Below are 25,030 nucleotides of genomic sequence, written 5' to 3'. Positions count from 1 at the left end.
GTTTGGTCCACCTTATTTATAATTGTGGCCTTATTCTACCAGTCCCGCTGAATACTTTTTACAATTGTTTGACTTTGTTTTAAGAAGGCTAATGCTAGGTGGTGCCACGGCCACTCCGGCTTTGGAACAGCCACTAAGAAGCAGAGAAAGCAACGGGATGAATGACTATATTCAATATCAGAGGGGTAGCCGTGTTAGTCTGGTTCAGTAGAAGCAGCAAAGAATCCTGTGGCACCTTATAGACTAACAGACGTTTTGCAGCATGAGCTTTCGTGGGTGAATACCCACTTCTTCGGATGCAAAGAAGTGGGTATTCACCCACGAAAGCTCATGCTGCAAAACGTCTGTTAGTCTATAAGGTGCCACAGGATTCTTTGCTGCTTATATTCAATATAAAATTAACGTACTCAAAAAACAGCTCAACCTGACCCAAACTGCTGGGGCTGGACTCACATCCTGCTTGGCTCCAACACTGTTTGGAAAACTTGCCTCATTCTATTGCAGCTTTATACATGGCTGAGTATTGTGTCAGATATTTTTGTCAGCAGGAGATAAACTGATGGAGGTGATGCCTTGGGGCCTGACAGGTGGGAGGTGAGGGAGAGGGAGCAGCTGAGATCTAAGCAGAACCGGATTTACAATGGTGCCAAGCCCACACTGAGAAAGGGCCTATTATGGACCTGTCTAATCTATCCACGAGGCTGGGTCTGGCCCCTCGCCCAGGGAAGTCCAGCACGGGAGTTGTTGCCGGCACAAAAGGCCTGAGGCGACAGCAACAGTGGTTTGTTGCCCGGAGTGCCTCGCTCCAATTAGACACACCAGGGTGGAGAAGCAAAAAAAAAGTTTATTTGAGATCTCAAAGCACGTGCTCGGAGACACAGAAAGGTCTCAGATCAAGCACACCCCAGGGTCTGGCCCCTCCCCCAGGGAAGTCCAGCACGGGAGTGATCTCAGGAGGTCTGGGGGAGGGGGAGCTGGACAATGGGGGAGGTTTTGTGTTGGGGAGCTGGGAAGTGGGGGTGTCTCTTTGGGGTGCTGTGCAGTTGTTGGGAGTCCGGGGGAGTTTTGAGGGGCACTGGGCTTAAAGGGTTGGGGGGTATTGGGTGGGGGAAGGGCGTGTGGTGCAGAACAAGGCCAGGCAGGCCAGTGTGTGTCTGGCGGCTGCTGGTTTGTAAACATTGCCCTTGTGCTGAGCTGAGCGGAGCGCCACCACCCCAGGCTGGGCCCCATTGTTCCTGGCCGCACCCTCACTCCGGGACTGACACCCCTGCTCCCTCCCACCATGGCCTGTTGCCCCCAGAGGGGCCCACAAAGGGTTAATCTGGCTCCGGTTCCGGGTTGATGAGTTTCCCGCCTGCAGACTGGGCCATGCAGAGCCAGGCCAGCAAGCAGCAGCAGGTGCCTCCCTCCTGGCCTGTCAGTGGCAGGGGCCTGCTGCAGCCTGGCCTGGGGAGCCCAAGGCTTAGCAGGAGACTGGCCTTGCCCCTGCCTGTGGGGGTTCGTGAGCAGGGGCGAGGGCTAATCTCTGCCCCAGGCTGCAGGTATCCACCCCCCTTGGGAGAGTGGGGCTCTTCCAGCCCGGGCAGGGGCTCAGGGGCGGCTCACGGGCTGCAGCGTGGTGCTGCCCCAGGGGGCTGGGCCGCCTGCCCAGTGCGATCCCCCCCTGCGCGTTCCCTTTGCCTGAGTGAGGAAGGAGCCGGAGCCCGCGCGGGGCACAGGCTCCTCGACCTCCAACCAACAGAGGGCGCAACACGGTCGCAGCCTTGCTATGCCCATTGCTGCGCATGCTCTAAAAAACTGTCCCAGTCTCCGCCCATGCGATCTCCTCTCCCTGCGCCTGCGTCCCCCCCCCCCGTCAATTTGCCTACTTGCGCATGCGCTCCTGTGCTTTTACGGCTTGTCTTCCCGCGCATGCGTCTTTTCCGCTCCGCTCGGGGTCAGTCAGGCCTCGGTAGTGGTAAGGGGACAAGATGGCGGCCTCCTCGGTGTGTCGGGCCGGCTGTGCCGCGGGCCGAGCCCTTCTGCGGGGTCCCCGCTCCTCGGTGAGTGGCCGCGCGCCGCTGCCCCGCCGGGGCCTGGGGGAGGAGCTGCGGAGGGGGCCGGGGCAGGCCCGGCCTGGCCGCCTTGGCCGCCGGGAAGGTCACAGGGACGGGGAGGCGCCGGGGACCGGCAGTGGCCCCGGCCTGGCTCTGTCTGGCCCGCTGCGGATGGGCTCAGAGGGGGGATGCGGCGCGGGGGGCCCCGTTCCCCTGCGGGGCCCGGTTCGCAGTGCGCGGGGCTGGCCGGAGGAGCCGTGCCCGTTGGCGGGGGGGGGCGGTCCGAGGCCAACGGGCCCTTCCGTCCGGTCGGGTCCCGCCTCCCCTAGTGCCGAGAGCCCCGAGGCACCCGCGGCGGGACCAGCTGCCCTGGGTGCTTCGCTTCGGAGGTGGCCAAGGAGCGCGGCGGCTCCCGTTGCTTCTTGCAGTTAGATCAGCCTGACCCGGAGCCTCAACGCTGCACCTGCCGGCGGCTAAATCCTACACGCCCCCTGCTCTAGCGGGGATCCAGCCAGGGGCGCAGGAACAGTGTGTACGGTGGGGGTGCTGAGAGCCATTGAACCAAACTGTAAACCCTGCAGAGGATGGAAACCGCTCTAGGCTGGAGGGTGCGGCAGCCCCCCTACTTCCAGCACCGATGGATCCAGCGAGCATCGAAGAAGTTTAAAAGCTTGCATGGCCGTTGAAGCGCACCCAGTTCCCGTGTTTGTGCTGGGATGTTGTATACATTAGGGAGGCTTTGCTCCTTTGTAGTAGTCTCTGGCTGAGACACTAGTCTTAACCAGACATCTAGTTGGCATCTATAAATAGACATGTTTCCCTACTAAAATCATTCAGTGTATGTCAAAACTGGGTGTAGTTTCCGATGCTGCGGGGGAGCAGAGTACTTCACCTTCTGTTTGACGTTCATAATCCAAGGAAATCCTGCTATCCAATTTGGGGGTCTATTGAATACAACAATTTCAGGTTTTAAAACTATTAAGACAAGCCTCTAAAAGCTTATCAAATTGTATTTGAGGTAGGAAAATGGGTAAAAGAGGAAAGTAGTAATACAGATGTAGCAGGGATAATTTTTTAAAAAGCAACAACTCTTTAGTCTGGTGATATGATTATTTAAAAAAGGGGAATTTCAGCCCTAGATCCCACTGCAGCAAAGGCCTGACCATTCAACAATGACAATGACAATGTCAGCATAATGTCAATCTGTTTTTAAAAAATGAGTTAAAAGTAGCTTCTGGTGCTACACCTGCCTTAGGTCCTCCTGCCAAACTTTATAGTTTTGCAGTTAGGTTTTCCTATTTTGAAAACTTTCCCTTTTTGCTGAGTGCAGAATCCACATGGACAAGAGCTAGTTATCTAGGGCAGTGGTTTTCAAACTTTTTTCCTGGCGACCCAGTTGAAGAAGATTGATGCCCATGACCCAATGGAGCTGGGGATGAGGGGTTTGGCATGTGAGAGAGGCTCAGGGCTGGGGGAAGGGGTTGGGGTGCTGGAGGGGGTCAGGGCTCTGGGCTGGGGCCAGGGATGAGGGTTTGGGGGTACAGGAGAGGGCTCTGGGTTTGGGGAGGCTCAGGGCAGGGGATTATGGCCCGGGCTTACCTCAGGCGGCTCCCGTTCAGCAGGGGTACTAAGGCAGGCTTCCTGCCTGTCCTGGCACAGCGAACCTTGCTGCGTCCTGGAAGCGGCCAGCAGCAGGTCTGGCTCCTAGGTGGAGGCACACAAGCGGCTCTCGCCCACAGGCACCACCCCTATCACTTCCCCCCTCTTCCAGCTCCCATTGGCCAGTTTCCAGCTAATGGGAGTGCGGAGCTGGTGCTTGGGGTGGAGGCAGCACACTGCTGACAGGACTTTTAATTGCCTGGTTGGCGGTGCTGACCAGAGCCGCCGCGGCCCAGTGCCTTATATTCCACAACCCAGTACTGGGTCGCAACCCACAGTTTCAAAACCGCTGATCTAGGGGAAACAGTGTAGCAGACAATGCAAGGTACTGTCAAAATGCACAGAACAAACTGTCACAGATCCACGGGATCGCTGCTATGCCCCCAGCTTTAGAGCAATCTCCAGGAGGAATCTGTTCTGTGTGCCAGACCCTCTATGGGTCCTGCTCTTCCTTCAGAGCAGCCTATGCCACCTCACTGCCTCTTTAGATTGAACCTCTGTGGCTTCAGCACTCCTGCTTCACACTGTGAGCTCTGTTCAGTGAGTCCAGGAAATCACCGGTAGAGACTTGTATGCTTTTTGGGAATTAATGCGCTTCACCGGATATTTACAGTGACACTCAAATAGCACTGTCAAAACACTCGGGTTTATTGCTGAACTGGAGCACAGCACTGGAAGTCCTTAAGTTAGCATAGAGAACTGAAGATTAAAGCATAGTTCAAATCTTTTCTGGTTAGCCCAGAGCCCAGCCAGGCTGTAGTGAACCCTCATGTTCAGGCTCTGTGTCTTTCTCCATCTGACCTCCTTGGTCATTTTCAGGTGAGAGCAGTTACTCCTTCCAGCAGCCACCTCTCTTATCCCACCCACCTTGCACCTTCCCAGTCCTTTGTTCTCAACCTGTGGGATTTTGCTCTGCTTTCCTGCTGTGCAGTGGGGAAGGCCATCTCCCTGTGGGTCAGTGATTGCTGGATGTCAATGTCCTGGTGATTGGATTTGCCATAGATATGGGGTTGCCATGGCCAGTCGTTTTAATGACCCATTCAAGCTCCGACAGCTAGGCAACATTCACTTATGTCTCTGACAGCACAGCTGTGCTGCTGTAGTACTTCAGTGAAGACGCTACCTATGCTGACAGGGAGGGCGTTTCCAGTCAGATTAGTTAATCTACCTCCCTGAGAGCTTTGTAAATGTGAGAATTCTGTTGAATTAGTGCTGTCTGCACTGGGGGGTTAGGTTGATTTAACTGCATCACTTAGGAATATGGATTTTTCATACCCCTGAGCAATGTAGTTATATTAATGTAAGTTCCTAGTGTAGACCTGGCCTTAGCCTGCCCTGAGACCAAATAGCCGTCCATCCTCCCCCACCCCATAGCCATGCAAAATATTGGGGAGACTGAGGTACACCGGATTCACAAAAGTATTACAGAAAATTTCCACTTTGTCTCACAAATTAACTGTAAAAAAAATAGAGAAAACAATTCTCACCCTTTGAATCTTTCTCCTCCTCCATATCAAGTTCAAACTTCTTGTCTTTATTTTCAAATCTCTGCATAATTCTTCACCCTTCCCTTCTTATTGGCCCATATTTTGTGTTGCTCTTCTATCCCCTTTTCTGCTGGTGAAACCATCCTCAACTCCCTCTTTGTCTGATTCTGCGATGAGTATCTGCCTGCCCTTTTCCATGCAAATCTCCTAACAATGAGCTGGTCTGCAAGCCCTTTTCCCTTTCTACATTCAAAAACCTGCTGAAGACCCATTTCTACCATGATCATTTTATGGCAAGGTTGTTGGTGCTTGTGGATAGTCTTTCTTAATTTGTTTATCTTACTGATACATGGCCAGTTAGAAAGGGGGGGAGGACCCTGAGCTCCAAGCTGTGCTGGGGGACCCCCCCCTTCCACAGCAGTGCTCAGGATCTCATCTCTTCTCACCCTACTTCAGTCCTCCTCCTTGCCATCAGCCTCATTTTGTCAGTTATTTTTAGTAAAAGAGACGAGTCATGGGCTTCTGTGAATTTTTGTTTATTGCCCATGATTTGTCCTTGACTTTTACTAAAAATAACTGTGACAAAATCTTAACCTTAATAATAAATGGTGGTGTTCTATGCTGAAGCTGAAGGAACAGGCCTCAAATACAGATAGGACTTGCACTACTAAGGGCTTTGAATTTGAAGTGACATAGTTGATTTGTAATCTGCTACATATATTGTAAATACATACATTATAAGCAGCCACTGTAAAGAAACATGATCTATGTATCACTTTCATTGTGTTATCCCTACAATGGAGAGGATGTGTGTACACTGTACACTTAGTACAGATCTACCAAGATATACACTTTGTGGGATGAGTGTTTGGTAAATGGGGATATACAAACCTGAAGGATAACATAAACTCACGCTGCTTATCTGTCCCAAATCTTAGTGTAGGAAAGAAGAGTAGAGAGGTACAGATATCAGCCTCTGGAGACCCATTGTGTAGATTACAATTTTGGGATGAGGTTAAAGCCCTGCAAAAGATCTCAATTTACGTTAAGAACGCCTAACAATGAGACCACTTCCAAACTCCTGCTTCTGGAGGCTTGCCTTGAGCCCACTTGATTGCTCTCATCCTTTTCCGTGGGGACACGGATTGCTCTCAGCCCGGGGGGGGGGGGGGAGACGGGGACGGGACGACGGACGGACACATACACACACACGTTCTTGTATCCAGAGATCTCAGAATCTGGCACATCTTATTTAAAATATATGCATTAGTGGTTAGGGATGTACTGTGGGAAAGCTTTAGCGAGTAAATCTGTGTTCTGCTGGACTAGCTTATTAGGTCTGCACCGTCATGTGACTCTTGGCAATCTATATGTTGGTAGCTCTGTATTATAGTGTGAGTTGCTGTTTGATGGTGGCTTTCTCTTTAGCCAGCCTTGATGAGTTTGAGAAATCGAGGTGCAGCTACCTATGCCCAGGCACTCCATAACATTCCAGAGACGCAAGTTACTTCTCTGGACAACGGCCTCCGTGTGGCTTCTGAGGAATCCGACCAGCCTACATGCACAGTAAGTTTAAGATGAGTTTGGAATCCTCCCATGATCACTGTTAACTCAGTTCAGGTAATGTACTAGTCTTTCAAAGAAGACCAGCCCTTGTTGGAACCAAGGTTAGCAGCAGAGATTCAGCCATTTGTGTTTACCTGATTGTGGCTTTGGGCAAACTGGAGCTTAAATAAAAGGCACAACTTACTTTGGAATGAGTCAACAAATGTCTGAAAAGTCCATTGATGCTCTCTTGCTCTGCCCAGATCTCCCACCTGCATTTATATGGAACTAGCTTTCAGACTTACTTACACTTAACTATGACAGCCATTCATTGCTTAATACATCTTTGATAAAATTCAGAAAAGTATTATCTTATGTGGCAAGGTAAATGGCATAAAGAGACTAGATTCTTTTTTTTAAAAAAAGAAAACAATACTAGCCTTCAATGCTGGTGGTAGCGTGTGTCCTAGTACTAGCAGTGGGGTTCTCTTAAACTCCAGGTGTTACTTAGTGACAGGAAACTTGCATATGTTCCTAGCTGCATTTCCTAATTGTATTTATTCAGCTCATCTCTCTTCTGTTAGGTGGGTGTGTGGATTGGGGTAGGTAGCCGTTATGAAAGTGAGAAGAACAATGGAACAGGATACTTCGTGGAACATCTGGCATTCAAGGTGAGATGATGTGCTAGGTCTGGTACTTTTCACAGGAATTGACCCTATGCAGCTAATTATGATCAAACCATCACTCTGGGCTCTCTGAGATTTTCTGTCTGACTTTAATTCATACGTGGTTCTGGTTCCCATGAGTCAAAACCATGTTAGAAAATTGGACTTCTTCCACTTGCCACTGCTTAGGATGTGTGGGCACCAAAGCATGAACATACCTTGTGTAAATTAAAAGGAAAATGAACTTAAGCTCTTCAGGGCAGGAAATGTCCTTGTATATCATATCGCTTAGCAGAATGGGATCCCAATCCTGATCCAGACCTCCTGGACCTCCACCAAGCCTTCCTGTTCTTAGCTCCTGGCCCCTGTTGTTGCCTGTGTCTATACTGCAAAGAAACGCTTGTGGCAGCCACTCTGAGCCTGGGACTACAGACCTGGTTGCTCTATGGTGCTAATACAATTGATATGGGGCTGTTTTAGGCACCAACAAGGGCAAAATAAAAGTTCAAGCTGTCCTCTCTGTTAAAAAGGCATTTTATCTGTGAATGTGCACTGAATCTTTGTACTGACTCCCATAGTTAGTGTTCAGGGGACTCTACTCTTGCCACTGCCCAGGGGATTTACGTGCCTAACTCTCTGTAGTGTTTCCCATGCTAGTCATGGGATGGTATTAACTGGCTCTAAACAGTGAATTGACCAGTCAGTGGCATGAAAATCAATGGCTGTGCTGCATGCAAGAAGGGTGTGCAGAGGTCCTTGTGACTAACTCCTGAACGTCCAGAACAAATTTTCTATGGAGTTAAGTATTTTAAACAGTGAAAATTTAGCCCACTTAAAAAGAAACCAAAAAAAACCCCAAAAAACACACCCTTCTAATTTATTTAATCCTAACATCAGTAATTTTATTTTTATTTATATAGAATTGTGTGTGTATATATTGTATATAATATGAAAATTATTAAAAACGAATCACTCTTGCTTTGCTGCTCATGTAGTTTGTGGCAAAGAAAGTATTGCTCACAATTTTAATATATAACAAGTTGGAGACTCACTGCTGATATTGCGGTAACTCATTTACTGGACAAACCTGTGTAGAAAGCTTGTATTGGTATTTAGCCCACATTAAATGAACAATGCTGTAAATAACAGAACTTTCCTTATGGCCAAGAGTCTCTCGCCACCTGCTGAGCAGCACTTCTTTAGTGCAAGCAAGCCTTCCTGCTGAATAATAGCCATACTATGGGAGCTTTCACTGGGAGATCAGCCTCTGTTCATGGTGACAAGCATTTTAGGCTATTCTGAAAATTGCATTTGTCCTCATTAGTAAGTACCTATTGGCGTCTGGTGGGATTGAAACAGATTACTCATAGCTACTTCTAAAGTGGCACCCTGAGTTATTTGAAGATCTGTCATTAATTTGGTTCTTTAGTTGTCAGGGAAAAACCTAACCAGTTTCTAGCTACATCTGTTTCTTTTAGGGCACAAAGAAACGTCCTTGTGCCACTTTTGAAAAGGAAGTGGAGAGTATGGGTGCTCACCTGAACAGTTACACCTCCCGGGAGCAGACTGCCTTCTTCGTGAAAGCCCTGTCCAAAGACCTGCCCAAAGGTAGTGTGACCATTGGACTATTAAGTCTCTGATCAAGAGCTTGAGGTCAGAGAAATACCTTTTTATGCCTCTTGTTATCAGGTGCTTGTAGAACAAAGCAAAGACTCTAAGGCCATGGTTCACTTAGTACCCAGACAATCTGAGCACTTGCAGGTCCTGAATGGTTAACTGATGAGCACATAGTCATGGAATGGTGCTCAAGCCTTCAGCTTCGTATTCTTCTAAAATAAGCCTTTGCGGCCTACTATACTACTGTTCTGTAGATAGCCTTTAATAATGTTGCTGGATGAGAGAGTGACTTTGATAGTCCTTTGCTGTTTTATGGGTTTGGGAAGGTGGGTAGTGTTAACTCAGTTATTAAAGGTCAGAAATGCTCAATGGAGCTCCTGTGGGTCCTGTTTTCAGTGCAGCTCCACACTGCAATATACAGATTTCAATTTGTATTGTTCTTTTGTGAAGTAGTATTTGCCCATGAGAGCAAGGAGGTTTTTAAATGACGATTTGAGGACTTCAGTAACTCAGACATAGGTTAGGGGTTTGTTACAGGAGTGGGTGGGTGAGATTCTGTGGCCTGCGTTGTGCAGGAGGTCAGACTAGATGACCATAATGGTCCCTTCTAACCTTAAAGTCTGAGTCTTTGAGACCTACAGGACTAGCTATGACAAACCATAGACATAGCAAGTTTTCTGCAAGTGAACTACACGTTTGACTCCTGACATGCTGCACCCATATCTCCTCCAATTTTGGGTACCCACACTGCATTGCCAGTGTATGGAACTCCTGAACTGCAATGTAATTCCTGTACCAGTCTTATAATGCCTCTGAAAAGCAAAATGTTATGCCACGCTGAGAACTGATTTTTAATGTTGAGATTTCTACATATTGAAATCATTCCATTTTATCTGTTTTGTGATCCAATGGAGACTTGAACCTAGGAGAACAGCTAGTATGTTAGCCCATTTTGCCCTACATACCCTGTCCCATCGCCGTCTCCTACCTTCCCCCTTTTTCCTGAGTCCCGGAAGAGTGTTTATTCCAGTCTATACCCATTCCTCCTCCAGATTGACCTGTCTTCAGTTTCCTGCTGCATTCTGTAGTGCCCAGTTAAAGGAATTGCTGAAATTGTGTGTGTTTGTGTTGTAGCTATCGAGATTCTGGCTGACATTGTGCAGAACTGCAGCCTAGAGGATTCTCAGGTCGAGAAGGAACGGAGCACCATCCTTCAGGAGCTGCAGGAAATTGACAGCAACTTGACAGATGTAGTCTTTGACTATCTTCATGCTACTGCTTACCAAGGCACTGCCCTGAGCCACACTGTTGAGGGAACCACTGAGAACATCAAGTGAGCAGCAAATCCACTCTTTTAGGTCTGCAGTATGATATACACCCGAGGACAGTCCCCTTTCCGCTAACACACAATTCTTGGGAGCACACAGTTCCTGTTATGGATCAGAGTAGCAGCCGTGTTAGTCTGTATCCGCAAAAAAAACAGGAGTACTTGTGGCACCTTAAAGACTAACAAATTTATTGTAGCATGAGCTTTCGTGAGCTAAAGCTCACTTCTTCGGATGCATAGAATGGAACACACAGACAGGAGATATTTATACATACAGAGAACATGAAAAGGTGGAAGTATGCATACCAACAGGCAGAGTCTAATCAATTGAGATGAGCTATCGTTAGCAGGAGGAAAAAAAAACTTTTTGAAGTGATAATTAAGATGGCCCATAGAAGGTGTGAGGAGAACTTAACATAGGGAAATAGATTCAATTGGTGTAATGACCCAACCATTCCCAGTCTTTATTTAGACCACAGTTAATGGTATCTAGTTTGCATATTAATTCAAGTTCAGCAGTCTCTCTTTGGAGTCTGTTTTTGAAGTTTTTTTGTTGCAAAATTGCCACCTTCAAGTCTGTCACTGAGTGGTTAGGAAGGTTGAAGTGTTCTCCCACTGGTTTTTGAATGTTATGATTCCTGATGTCAGATTTGTGTCCATTTATTCTTTTGCGTAGAGACTGTCCGGTTTGGCCATGCCAGCAATGCCCCTCTGCCATGTACATTGGCCAAACCGGACAGTCTCTACGCAAAAGAATAAATGGACACAAATCTGACATCAGGAATCATAACATTCAAAAACCAGTGGGAGAACACTTCAACCTTCCTAACCACTCAGTGACAGACTTGAAGGTGGCAATTTTGCAACAAAAAAACTTCAAAAACAGACTCCAAAGAGAGACTGCTGAACTTGAATTAATATGCAAACTAGATACCATTAACTGTGGTCTAAATAAAGACTGGGAATGGTTGGGTCATTACACCAATTGAATCTATTTCCCTATGTTAAGTTCTCCTCACACCTTCTATGGGCCATCTTAATTATCACTTCAAAAAGTTTTTTTTCCTCCTGCTAACGATAGCTCATCTCAATTGATTAGACTCTGCCTGTTGGTATGCATACTTCCACCTTTTCATGTTCTCTGTATGTATAAATATCTCCTGTCTGTGTGTTCCATTCTATGCATCCGAAGAAGTGAGCTTTAGCTCACGAAAGCTCATGCTACAATAAATTTGTTAGTCTTTAAGGTGCCACAAGTACTCCTGTTTTTTTTGTTATGGATCACTGAACTTGATAAAAGGGGAGCTGCATAACCTCAACTACATGCTAGTAAAGCACATCAGCAACAAAAGTATTTGCACAAGGAAGCCAACCCAGCCCATTTGCATGCAGCAGGTGGTGCCTTACCACGTGGCTGATCTGTTCACCATAGACTTACAATTTTTGGCTTGATTCTGTGCTTCCTGCTGCTGGTGACGGATGCTGTATTATCAGTTTTGGAGTTTGAAGTCCTGTTGCCCTAGGATAGGCCTAGTACGAGCAGTGCTATACAAGCTACTCTCACATACTCCCGCCATTGTGCCTCAGCCCTCACTAGGGAGGACTGACTGCTTAGGCCAAGAGCGGAGCCCTCTCCTATACCTAGTCTTTGGTGCCTCTGAAATCACCAGCCAGGAGTGCCATTATGGTGATGGCCTTGACCATGGACACTGACCCATTAGCAAGTAGGTAGGCTACTAAACAGACATCTGAAAGTAATGACTTCTGGTCACAACTGATATAGGCTGGATTTGAACTGGAGACCTAGAGGTGAAAGGTTCAGTATCCTAGTCCCAATTCCCTAAGCGTTCCTGTCTTCAGGGTACAGCACAGGGGAGGGCTAGATGACAGATTCCCAGGAGATGTTATTACCATAACCAAGGGTGTATTGAATACATCATCACTTCGGTTGTATTGAGTACCTGCCTTCCCTGACCACCCAGCCCTCACAGCTCAACCTATCTCCTCCAGGCCTGGATTGTTGGGATATTAACATGTTGTGTATGCTCTTCAGGCGTCTGACTCGTGGGGATCTAGCTACGTACATTGACACTCATTACAAGGCCCCTCGCATGGTCCTGGCAGCTGCTGGAGGTAAGTGCTAGTTTCCTGGGACTCTAGGAGAGGGGTTCTCAACAAAATTTTTGGTGGCCTCAGAGTGCAGCCATCAACTCTTGTGGTGGCTGCTCTGACAATTTTTCCTAAAATACTGAATTAACTTTAGGAAAAACAAACAAATATGCACATATACATGTCCAAAGCATTGTCATTTAGGTAGGGGGGTTTTGCAAACTCAATAATAAAAGTAATGTACAGTTGTCTCTATTCTTTACTGGACCTAAACAGAATAGAAACAAAAATAAGGTGCTTTGCATGTTCTTGTCTTTTGTTTCATTTGCTTTTTTGGTTGCTTTTGTTTTTGTTTTTAAGTTTTGTTAGCTGGTGGCAGGCAGTGAAATGTGATATTAACTAAAATACAAATATCACTTTTCACGGCAGATTTACTCAGCCCCGGTAAGCCGAGGGACAAATTAAGCCCTCACTGAGGAGGTAGGTAAGGAGACAGCAGGGGCTGGCACCTTGGGGCCAGGCTGGCATCTGGGGCCAGGGACTGGAGACTGTTGCTGTGCGGCTGAAGGCCGGGGCTGATGGATGCAATGGGAGCCAGGGATGATGGGGAGGAGATGGGCATGCCTCTGGAGCCCGTGGATGGAGGAGGCAGCGGGATCCAGGGACAGTGGGCAAGGGGTGGTGAGCCAAGGGCCTCACCCTCCGCCCAGCTGGGGCCAGATCCCGGAGCCATTCAGTCAGGGCTGGAGGAGGCAGCGGAGACCGGGGCAATGTGGGGAATGGTGAGCCTGGGAATGGAGCCCACTGCCACACGGCTAGAGCCCATGGCCAGAGCCTGCCACCCCAGGGCTGAAGCTGGAAATCTGAGCCCCGGCACCCCCAAAAATGTGGGGAACTCTCACCAGCTGCATGTTCCTCTGGCATTTCTGGCTTCAGAGTGGGGCAGGGCCCAACCACTGCTGGCAGCCCCAAGGGAAGGGCTGCTGCTTCACCTCCTCTGCCCCCCATCACCACCAAGGAGGCTGTGGCCCCAAGAAAAGGCAGCCACGGTGGCCGCATTTGAGAAACAATGCCCTAGGAAGTCTTGATATTTTAAAACTGATGTTTAGACTCCAACGCGCACGCGCGGTCTCTCATATCTACGGCTCTTGTCTATCATATAGTACATAATATTAATTTTTCTTCCTTGTGTTTCAGAGGCTCAAGTAGCTGTACTGATCTCTTGTTCCTTCTGTTTCCCTTCCCAGGTGTTTCCCACAAAGAACTGGTAGACCTTGCCAGGCAGCACTTGAGTGGAGTTCCCTTTGAATACAAGGAGGATGCAGTGCCCATTCCCCCACCCTGCCGTTTCACTGGGAGTGAGGTAAATTCTTCTTGGCAACAGCTGATTGCTTTGAATACAAAGCATACTTTTGTGACATTAGCCCCTGGTCACTTACGGGATGAAATCTCTGTGTAAACTTGTATGTTAGTTTCTTTGTATGAGTAGATGGCACCTCAGTCCTGACCTACAGCACCCCTGCTGTTCTAGTCTTGAGACCCTACACAGCTCTGCCTGTCTTACGAAAATGTTTTGATTGTAGATGTGACCAAAATCCACTAGGAACTTATTGAGGCTAGTACTTTCATCTGTGACCTAATGGAGTCTAGAAACCAGATGCATCTGGTGACATGATGGGCACATTATATATAAGAACTTACAGGTGAAAAGCTAGCCAATTTTGTCTATGACAGCACCAAATCCCCTAATTTATGAACCCATGCTTTGCACGAGACCCTGGAGAGAAGGCCACAGTGCTCACTCTGCTCTTGCCATGCCCCTTGATGTTTTTCAGATCCGTGTCAGAGACGACGCCTTACCCTTAGCTCATGTCGCTATTGCAGTGGAGGGGCCAGAATGGTCCAATCCAGACAATATTCCCCTCCTTCTAGCTAACTCGATCATAGGGCGCTATGACCGCACCTTTGGAGGTGGTAAGGTAAGAGACTTGGGAGCATGGCATTCTGAGTCGGCTGTAGTGACTTAACATTATGATCTCGTTGAGCAGGAAGCTGTTGTGTATAATATTGAATTCTGAAATGTTCCCATGAGCTGGAGCTTGTCTGTGAATCCAGAAGGCAGGATAAAAATGCTAACCAGGGCTGATCTGGGACACCTCTTGGGCTGGATGGGGTGTGGCAAGGAGGTCCTGCTAGCCCTCTCTGGAGAGAGCTATATGCAGCTTTCTCAAAGAGGATTGCTGCACTGCAGACCCTCAGCAGGTATGGAGTAGGACTGAGTAGGGCGATTCCCAGCAAGGTGCTCACACTCCTGAGTATCCCTTCCCTAAACTTGTGCTGTGATGCAAAGACAAAATGTTCATTTAGTGGTGATAGTATTGAAGCAGAGCAGGGTAATATGTATCCCTATGACACAGGCATATCTTATAACTGCATTGTGGTGAGGACCTGTTTAAAACGCAGTGTACACCTCTCCTATCTCTGTACAGAGACTCCCTCTGGCAGGGCATGCCTGTAGTGTGGTCCACTCTAATTCCAGGCCACCTACTCCCTGTATCCCCCACCTTCCTTTTGGTACCCTTCTGGAATGGTACCAAGTACCACCTCCACAGTGCAGTGCTGGGAAAGGAGAGAAGTTTAGTGAGATGTAAAAGCCTTCAGCAGGCTGTACACACTACTTTCTACCATGAAAGCTTGTCATCTCTGTGGGATGGAGCCTGGAGTGCACTCCAAGTTGAGCTCTCACATGGCATCCCGTTGTGCTCTCTACCTTGTTTGCTCTTCTGACCCTATAACCACTCAGGGGGAAGCATTTGAGCTGTCAAAGGAAAGGTGAGCATTTGAATCACTGAGGGTGTTTACTTATGTGCAGAATCAATCCAGCAGGCTGGCTACAATTGCAGTGGAGAATAAACTCTGTCAAAGTTTCCAGACCTTCAACATTTGCTACTCTGACACAGGCCTCTTTGGACTCCATTTTGTTTCTGATGCTCTGAACATAGAAGATACACTGCACTTTGCTCAGGGAGAGTGGTGAGTGTGATTTGCTGCATATGGTCAGTCCCTATTATGGAGACTACATCTAGTAGAGAACTTATTATATCCTACAAAGTTCAAACCCATGTACTGTCATGACGAGTCTTATGTTTTTTAGAGTTTTATCTCGTGTTACTCCTTTCCTGTGGGGCTTCCACAACTTCCCTTGGGAAGAAATTCTTCAGGCTATAAGAGAGATGACTCCTCATAGCCCACCCGAATCTTCCTTTGCCTTAATCTCATCCCATTGTTCTAGTTTTATCCCTCTGGCCTCCCTGAATGGTGGCTGTGGTCCCTGTTTGTTCTGGTGCGTTAGAGGTTGTTCTAGTGTTGGGACCTCTTACCCCAAACACGGTTGCCTTTCCCAGAGCATGAGGAAGGCATGGTCTGTCCATCTTGTTACACTTAGGAAAGATGACCTGGTGATACATAATGCACAGTCTCAGCCCTCTTGACTGACTGATAAATGCCTTGGTGCTGGGGACCATTCAGTGTCAGGATTAGAGGGACTTCACATTTGTTTAGCCTTTCTTAGAGTTTATTATGTGTGCTCCAGCAGTGCCTAGAGGCTACAACAAAAATTGGGAGCCCCTGTGCTAGGAACTGTACACATAGAGCAGGAAACAGTCCTTGCCCCCGGGAGCTTGCTATCTGAATAGACAAGAGACCCTGGATGGGAGAAAGGGGTGTAAGACTTGTAGGAAACCTACCAAACTGCACAGAACCCTCAGGAATTGGAATCCCTTGGTAGTGGTCAGTGACTGACTCCCATTTGCAACTCTTAACAATCCTAGCAGCAGAGATTGTGAGTGATTGAAGTTTATAACAGTGGACTATCAGCTGGCAGCATGCCCTGGTCCCTTTGCTTTCTTACTTGTGGCTGCCAACTTGGAGTGACACACCTGCATTGAGGTGCTCCCAATTGTGACTGCTAGGGTAAGCTATTTCTCACTTCCCCCATGTATGCTCTGACTGGGCTAGCACTGTGCTTTCTCCGGCCAGCTGTCAGCTTTCTGTGCTACTCATTACTGAGTTCGTAGCCACTCTGAACAATACATGAGGAAGGTTCGTTCTTGGTGCATTAGTTAGTAGCAGGAGGGTTGAAGACCTAGTATTCAGTTTGTGTAAGAGGTTGAAAATTGAGGAGTAGTGTTCAAAATAAATGTGGGTGGAGGTAATCACTTCTCATCCTGTACTAGTGGAAGGTCTTTGAGAGCCCCTTATTCCCTTTGACTCTTGTTCAGGATGCGTCTGTGCACCAGTGCGACAGACGGGGAGGTGAAGAGAGCCAAGAACATCCTACGGAATGCCCTGGTGGCTCAGCTGGATGGTATGTTCTAATCTACGGAACAGCTGCTTTGCATTTATTTAACACTCTAAGTTCTGCCCCTCCTGGAAAAGGAGGCACTCTGTCTAGAAGCAAGGTGCTACTGGCAGGCATTATGCAAGGTTGTTCCTCAGCCCTGACCTGGCATATCCTCTGTTTTTGTCCTAGGTTACCACCCCAGCTTTGTTAATTCTGGATCCTAGTCTGTAACACTCCATGCTAGCCCTGAATCCATGGGCCTCTCCTGAGCAAAGGTGGCAGTGCCAAAACAAATTAGGCACCACCCTTGTGATGCTAAGGGCAAGGTTGAGACCATCAAGCTGGTTTCAGTTATGACCCAAGTTAGGTGTGAACCAGGGTCTCCAGAAGTGGAAGTCATAATGCATTTTTCTGGTTCCCACTGGAGCTGCCTAGGATGACCTACTAAAGGAGCATGTGGGTGCTGGGTTATTGTAAGCTGACTAATGGTATGGGCTGCTTGCATACTTTTTTCCAAACTGGTGGTCATGCTATGACTAAGGCTAGGATTTTGTCATGGTTATTTTCAGTAAAAGTCAAGACACGTCACGGACAAAAAACAAAAATTCAAAGAAGCTGTGACCTGTCTGTGACTTTTGCTGCTATGGCTCCATGGCTTCCCCTGCCACCCTGGTGGCTCTCAGCTGTGGGGTTCCCCCTATGCCCGCAGCAGCTGGAAACTGCATGGGGGGGCTCCCTTCACCCATGGCAGCTGGGAGCTGCAGGGTGACCATATTTCCCAAAGAGAAAATGGGGATACCCAAGGCGTCCCTCGTGCAAGGCTGTTGCCCGTCGTCGGAACTCTGAGGAGGGCCCCCTCAGGAGTCTGTCACTAGAATCTTGCGGGGGGGGCCTGTTGCTGCAGTTACCTGTCGCTGGAACCCTGGCCAGGGCCCTGCTGGCTGCCAGCTGCAGAGTCCCACGGCCGCTGGGACTGAAGCAGATTCTGTGACTTCCATGACCTCCGGGACCTAAACGTAGCCTTAGCTATGACGTGCTGCAAGGCCTTTGACTATCTTGCTCAAAACGTGAGGTCTTTCCTAATGAATCTCTACATCTTTCCCAGGTACCACACCTGTATGTGAAAATATTGGGAGTCATCTCTTGAACTACGGACGCCGTATATCTTTAGCTGAATGGGATGCCAGAATTGCGGTATGTATCAGTTCTTACGGGAGCACTCTTAACCTTACTCCAGGTGTTTGTTGTTGGGCATAAAACCTGCTGCTGAGAAACTGGCATCTAAGGCACTTACCTGTTTAATTAGACTGTTTATCCTGGCGAGTCAAAGGCAGGGTCGGTGTTAAACAACTGAAATATATATAGTGGAATTGCCAAACATAAGACTATACTTGTGTTCTGTGTTGTCACATCACCTTCCTGCACCCTAGATCTAGATGCTGGTTCATCCCTTGTAGGTTAGTGGTACAACATAAAACCATGTTAAGTGACTGACGTGAGTGTCTATAGCATTAGTGATGTGGGCTCATTTGAGTAATTCCACCTCTGATGAGATGCCCAGGATATAGCTTCAGCCGGAAAGGCCTCGGTGAGTATATGCCAGTTAGACCTTCTCTAACCAGAAGCCTGAACTTGAAATGTCTTGAGAGATTCCACCCAGAATATTTTACTGACAAGCAGAAAGTTGGTCATAAAGTTCTCCTTTGCTTATCCATTTGGCTGTGAGACTGCAGCATTAGAGTAATATTGAGAGAGAAGTGTTCTTTAACAGGTATTTCCGGCGATCTTTCCCAAAGGCCCCCCTTGTGCTGATTCTTCCTTCTGGTCAAGAATGGCTGGCTCACATTGAACTCTTAATCTTCACTTCTAAGTCAATTTAATACTTATCCCCAAACTCCCTCTGCCAGATACATAGTGGGTGCAGTCTCGCAAGAGCCATATAACAAGGGGCTTCATTGCCTGGCACTGTGTAGCACTATATATAATACATAAGTTGAGAGACTTTACTTGTATAGACTGGCACAGGTTGTCCATATCCTCCAAGAGGAATTGCTCATGGATACTGTAACTGTCCCGGCAGACAAGTAGCCAAATAACTTCAAAGCAGCGTCACATTGAGCAGATAAACAGAAAGGGTCAAATCTCTTGGTCTTTGGCAGTCGGATTGTGTGGTAGTTGAACGGCTTTTAGTTTGTGTAAATGTATGTCTATCAGAAACATGACTCGTTGCCTGTTCTTGTCATTTCCTGTTAGGCTGTGGATGCTAGGATGGTACGGGAGGTCTGCAGCAAATACATCTATGACAAATGCCCAGCAGTCGCAGCAGTAGGTAAGTGACCTGGTTATAGGCACAGGTTAAAAAGCAGCCAACGTGTGGTTGAGTCTTTGTTTATAATGGAGAGCAAGGTGTCTGTTCAGTGGATCTCTGCAAGCTTTCTGTATAAAGTAATTTGTAGTTTGTTCTGGCTTCTTTCTCCGTCTAATTTACCCTCCTGGAAACTTCACTACTGTCTCCCCTGCCTTTGTGCATCAGTTATGCTGAAGCATGTTCACCAGAGAGTATGTTCTGAAAATCTAGTTAGGCACAGATGCTAAGACAATGGCTTTGGGCTGCTGGCCAGCCTCCCGCTCCGTTACAAGCTACAGAGATGTGATTAACAATGAAGCTTCAATCTGTGGGTGGGGACCGCAGTAGCGGCCGCCAAATGTCATCTCCTTACTCTGTGGTGATATCAGTTAATGTAAGAATCAGTGGGCTTGACTCCTTGCATTGCTAATCTGGCATGTCTGTCTGTCAGCCAAGGAGATGTTCCCCTTGGCAAACTTGCCCAAGCAGCTTCTCTCCCTTAAGTGCCTGGTGGGTTCCCCTCCTCTGCACAGTGATCTCCAAGATTAAGTTTGAATCTTCAAAGGGGAGCTATAAGAAAAGAAAAAAGGATTTCAAGACAAATGGGAAGTAGTGTTAAAAACCACTGTCCAGTTAAACTGTCTTCATAGACTTGTTTCTTCCTACTGTTGGACCGAGGTTTTCATGTAAGGATTTGAGTCTGGGTGTGGTGGCGTCATTGGGTCAGAGAGCAGTAGAATTGAGAAGCTGATGGTGGATCTCTTCACTTTATTCTAAGTGACTAATTCTCCTTTGCTCACGCAGGTCCCATCGAACAGCTCCCAGACTACAACCGGATCCGCAGTGCCATGTACTGGCTCCGTTTCTAGGCTGTGCCCCCTGCAGAGTGGAAATGGAGACGTCTTGGGCTGGGATGGGGCTCCCAAAAGGTGGATGTGTGTCTGAATCTTTTCTGTGTGGCAGTGGCAAGATGGGCCTTGCTGTAAGCTCTGTACAAACACTTGTCTTCTGAATTGTTAAAATGAACCGAGCCAAATAAATATAATTTAAATGGAGTTGGCTCTCATGGGTGTTTATGGCAAAGTGCCACTGTTGGCTAGGTGTGGGGTAGAAGTTATTTCATGAACCTCTCCAGATTGGTGACACACTGGAGCAGCATTAGCACTGGCAAAGATGCGGCTATAGTATCTGGGCTGTGATAGGGTATGCTGACTTAAGTGATGCCTGGAGTCACTGCTCTTCCCTTTACCTTTTGCAGACCAGTATAACTAACATGCAGGTGGCCAAAGACTAACCGGGCCGCTGTTGGTCTGGATTGGGGTGCACTGAGGAGGGCCATGAAGAAGGAATCTTGCAAAGCCTTCTTGTCAGTTTCTATAAATGCTCCAAGGTTCCTTCTTCCCTTTAAGGAAAATGGAAAAAACGTTTTGCTTCCCTTCGCCATGGGATTGCACTCTGTGCTGTTCACTCACTGCCATAGCCTGCAGAGAGACCTTTGACACTGGTCTCTTGTTCTGTGGCACCAGTCTAGAACACAAGGATAAATGTCTCTAATCTTCACTCTTCCATCAACACAGCTCTTTCTTGCGCCTCTTTACAGTGGCTATAAACAGAACTGTTACTCACTGACACCTTTTTGATGGCACCGATTAGCTGGCTTCACCTAAGAGGTTGCTTGGTATTTTCTTTCTCGGTGTTCTGAGTAAAGGGGCAACCTTGGACTAAAATTTTGCTTTCAGAAAGCAGTTCATCTGCTCTGCTGCTACCCAGCAAGCATCAGCATTTAAACTGCCACAAAGATCAGGAGGGAAAGTGATGGAGCTGCCATCCAGTTGGGCAGTACATGTAAGGAGAGTGGTAGCCTTGTGCTGTGCAATGAAACTTAACTGTATTGATTCGAGTTCCTTTTGCTCTTTCCTGTGTGTCAGACGCACTAAGCTTCACTACACGTGAGTCCTAAGCTATGAACAGCATCACTTGAGCAGACAGCTTGGCCTAGGCGAGAGGTTGAAATTGTGGTTTGTTTCTCTAGAATGAGTGATTTAGATCTATGTTCTCAGCTCACTTCCCACCTCCTTATTTCCAAGGGTGCACCAGCATTCCTGTCCATTCAGATTCTTTTTGGAGGGAGCCTCTCTGAGCTGGGGTAGCCTTACCAATGTGTGCACACATACCACCTCCACTTCAGCTCAGAGCTCTCATTTCTAGTCCAGGTATAAGTACTTCTTTCATCTGGAGGAAGGCTGTCAGGATGCCACTGGGCACGTGATGTGCACACTGCTGTGGTTCAACAGTAGCATGGTACAACTCTTTGGGGCACTACTGTTTTACTGTTTGTGCACAGTGTTTGGCACCAGGGGCACTGATCTGACTGGGGCCTCTGTGCACTAGTCCTACTAGTAAAGGAGGGAAAAATGGGTGTCTAATGGCACAGAGGCGTGGGAATGGGGTTCAGAACTCTTCGTCTCGAGGCTGATGGTTAAATCCGGGCTAAGTCAATATTGATCAACCAGTAACAAGTTGTGATGTCCTTGTTCTGTGTGAAATGATTAGGACCTAGACAGAAACCAAATAGACAAGTGTCCCCATCAGACAAACCACCAATAGTCAGTCCAACCTTTAACAGTGTTTGAGAGGCCAAGAACTGACTGGGCCATGGAGACTGAACTATCTTATCCCTGGAGTCTGTGTTGGGTTGAGGTGGGCAGTCAGGGCAGAGTGGAGGAAACTTATTCTGCTCTTTACTATACCTGGTTGGTCTCCTCTAGCCACACAACTCCTGGGTTGTCAATCCAGCATCTTTCACAGGCATGAAATTCACAGGATATCTGGAAAGCTGACTGTATGGTCAGACCCAAAATGTGCAATATGGAGGTGCAAATTAGAACTGTTCCAAGAACCGTTTGTTTTAGTTTGCTGGGAGTTCCAAAAATAAAACTAGTTTCAGATCAAATAGAAACTGAAACTCTTCAGAATATTTGATGAATTGAAAAACATCAGCATCAACACCAGGGTGAAATGTTTGTTGACCCAAATATGCACTTTTTGCCAAAAGTTTTGCACAGTGGTAATGCAGATACTTCCCACAAGGTGGTGCTAGCTCACCATTTCTCTGTTCTTAAACTGCAACATGTTTTTTTATTTAAAGTTTTGTTCAGTGGATATAAATATTCATTGGATTTTCACTTAATTTCTAGACATTGCCCTGACAAGTGGATTTTAACATGTAAAATCTTTCAAGAGTTAGTCATAGAATTTAAGACTAATCCAGTGAGCCAAGCCAATTGTGCCAAATCCGGATTCTTAATGAGAATTGGTGTTTCCGAACTCACTGCATGTATTAGGCATGTTTGAAACTGTTAAATATTCTTGATGCAATTGCACTGAAACTGCCATTGCAAGTTCTAGCTTGTTAGACACACATCTAAAGCCCAGAAAGCTTAATAACATGCTCGCTTTTGCCTGAAACTTGTGGGACCAATAAACAATTCCGCCTCTGTTTATGGCTGCAATTATACCCTAATCCTCTTTGTTGCCTTTCCTTACTGCATCTGCCCTGTAGCTAGGCCAAGTAAACTGGTGGAGTCTAATGCTGTCAGCAAGCTTTGTAGTTGGTGGAAGGTAGAAGGGGGGGACATCTGTAAGGTGGGCAAATGGGAATCCATTTATGTAACCCTTCACATGGCAGTTCCTGAGCAGAGTGTTTCTCTTCACTAGAGCTATCTGCTTTAGAAAGAACTACCTAGGGGGAGAGGAGGCAAGCTTTTAACCCGCTCTACCAGTCTGTGCTTCCTGTTTCTTTTTTCTGCTCCAGCATAAGAGAAGAAAATGTCCCCATTACTCGAGGGCCATGTTTTATAGAGTTCTGGGCTATGCCAGAGTCAAGCTGATGAGTGGCTACAGCTGTATAAATCTGCCTGGTTAATGTGGCATTATAGTGTGTGTGTGTTCTGAAGCTTTCAGTCCATGTAGAGATCTTAACACCTCATCAGATCTCTCAAATAAGGAACTGCTGCAGTGCCTAACCCCCACATGTAGATTGCTGCCCAGTGTCCCACAGCACAAGCGGCTGTCAGTGCTCTCCCGGTGCAGAGGTGTCTGAATTGTGGGATGCTTTAGTGTTTGTAGAAATCTTCTTGCTGCTGGTTTGGCTGAGGATTGTTTAAACAGTATTTGTCTATAGTAGGGATAGGCAATCTATGGCATGCGTGAGCTGATTTTCAGTGGCACTCACTGCCCAGGTCCTGGCCACCGGTCCGGGGGGCTCTGCATTTTAATTTAATTTTAAATGAAGCTTCTTAAATATTTTAAAAACCTTATTTACTTTACATACAACAATAGTTGTTATATATTATAGACTTATAGAAAGAGACCTTCTAAAAACATTAAAATGTATGACTGGCACACAAAACCTTAAATCAGAGTGAATAAATGAAGACTCGGCACAGCACTTCTGAAAGGCTGCCAACCCCTGGTCTGTAGGTTCCCCAGTGTCTGCATGCTTTGGAGATCAGGGCTTTTAGAAATGCTGATGGTGTCTTGAGCAGCCCACCAGCTGTAAAGAAAATAAAGGAATTTACTCTCTGCACAACTAACCTTTTCCCTTTATGTGCAGCCTTTAGACAGAAGCAGCCTGGTAGAGAACACAGGGATGGTTGCTATTGGGAGCCTATAGTGATGGGAATTCAATCCTCTGCTTACTGGCTTGCAATGGATTTTTGCTCAGACTCTTACAAGAGATTCAAGAATGAGTTGCTGAGTAATCAGGTCCCAATATACTTGACATCTGGATTCTTCTGTGCCAGAGGAGATGAAACTCTGAACTAGTTGGCAGGGTCCCTGTTACTAATACTGCTCTGTGCTGCCCCATCAGGGCAGCCTCGATCTGAGAAAATCCACATTTGGAAATAACCAATGCATCTTGAAAGCGTGAGACAGTCTCATCTCTCTCCTTCCCCCACCTCCCAAGTTCCAGGGGCTAGTGTGGGACAGTGGCAGGGAGTAGAGAAAGGAGCAGGAACTCTGTGGAACAGGGCAATTTCAGAGAAATTAGAGGGGGCCTGGCTGACCTCATGAATCTGTCTTCCATCCCCCTGACAATGCAGGATTGTCCTGCAGGGCTTTGACCAGTCTAGTTTTCAGTGAGTTAAATGATACTTAGATACTTGCCTTGGAAGATGACTCTGCAGTCTATTGGGCCATACTGCTAAGGGCTTGTCTACACTGGCATTTAACAGCGCTGCAACTTTCTCACAGGGGTGTGAACACCGCCCCGCCCCAAGTGCAGCAAGTTGCAGCGCTGTAAAGAGGTGGCTTTTTTAGAGCGCTGTGAGAGCTCTTTCCCAGCGCTGCGCCGCGACCACACGAGGCACATTAAAGCGCTGCCGCAGCAGTGCTTTAGCATTGCCAGTGTAGACTACCCCTAATGTTCTGATACTGTCTAAACTTTTCCCTGCTCCATTTTCTCCCATTACTCCTAGTTACAGCCCCTTCCTCCACTCTAAACAAGGCTCTTCTTTTGATGCTTACGCCCTTCGCACAGTTGTGCACAGTTGTCTTCTCTCCCCTATGCCCCTTGGTGGTGGTTGAGCTGAACAATACCTGTAAATCAGCCCTTCTCAAACTATGGGACGCGCCTCCCAGGGAGGCATGGGAATGTGTCAAGGGAGCTGCTGCCCTCTTTTTAAAAAACAAACAAAAAACCCTCTGGCTGTCAGCCCCAGGCGGCGGGGGCTTGTGCAGAAGGACCATGCACACCCAGGAAGCGGGGAATAAAGGGGACAGCTGGAGCCACTCAGGCTGTCCTCTCTCAGTCCCTCACCTGGAGGTTGTCAGCCCTGGAGTGGCAACGGCAGCACAGAAGGATGGCAGTGGGGCGCTAAGTTTCCTGTGGAAA

At 47.5% G+C, this 25,030-nt stretch overlaps 1 protein-coding gene across 1 annotated transcript; it reads left to right on the top strand.

The window, feature by feature from the left end:
* Positions 1-1,885: 1,885 nt before the first annotated feature.
* On the top strand, positions 1,886-20,189 carry LOC123374690 (cytochrome b-c1 complex subunit 1, mitochondrial). Its single transcript, XM_045024884.1, has 13 exons — positions 1,886-2,042; positions 6,611-6,748; positions 7,312-7,398; positions 8,871-9,000; positions 10,144-10,342; positions 12,390-12,469; positions 13,693-13,808; positions 14,281-14,424; positions 15,318-15,478; positions 16,726-16,811; positions 17,893-17,981; positions 19,041-19,116; positions 19,939-20,189. The coding sequence occupies exons 1-13, from the start codon at positions 1,971-1,973 to the stop codon at positions 20,001-20,003; spliced, it is 1,443 nt and encodes a 480-aa protein (XP_044880819.1). The 5' UTR covers positions 1,886-1,970; the 3' UTR covers positions 20,004-20,189.
* Positions 20,190-25,030: the final 4,841 nt, after the last annotated feature.

The sequence above is a fragment of the Mauremys mutica genome, chromosome 7, assembly GCF_020497125.1.
Source record: "Mauremys mutica isolate MM-2020 ecotype Southern chromosome 7, ASM2049712v1, whole genome shotgun sequence".
NCBI lineage: Eukaryota > Metazoa > Chordata > Testudines > Geoemydidae > Mauremys > Mauremys mutica.
This window is presented reverse-complemented; position numbering and strand designations above follow the sequence as displayed.

Bases quoted from the DNA above. Each gene is read 5' to 3' on its own strand.
- LOC123374690 (XM_045024884.1), top strand. From the start codon at position 1,971: ATGGCGGCCTCCTCGGTGTGTCGGGCCGGCTGTGCCGCGGGCCGAGCC. The intron at 15,479-16,725 runs GTGAGTGTGATT...ACTCTTGTTCAG, and splicing joins CACTTTGCTCAGGGAGAGTG to GATGCGTCTGTGCACCAGTG. The intron at 16,812-17,892 runs GTATGTTCTAAT...CATCTTTCCCAG, and splicing joins CCTGGTGGCTCAGCTGGATG to GTACCACACCTGTATGTGAA.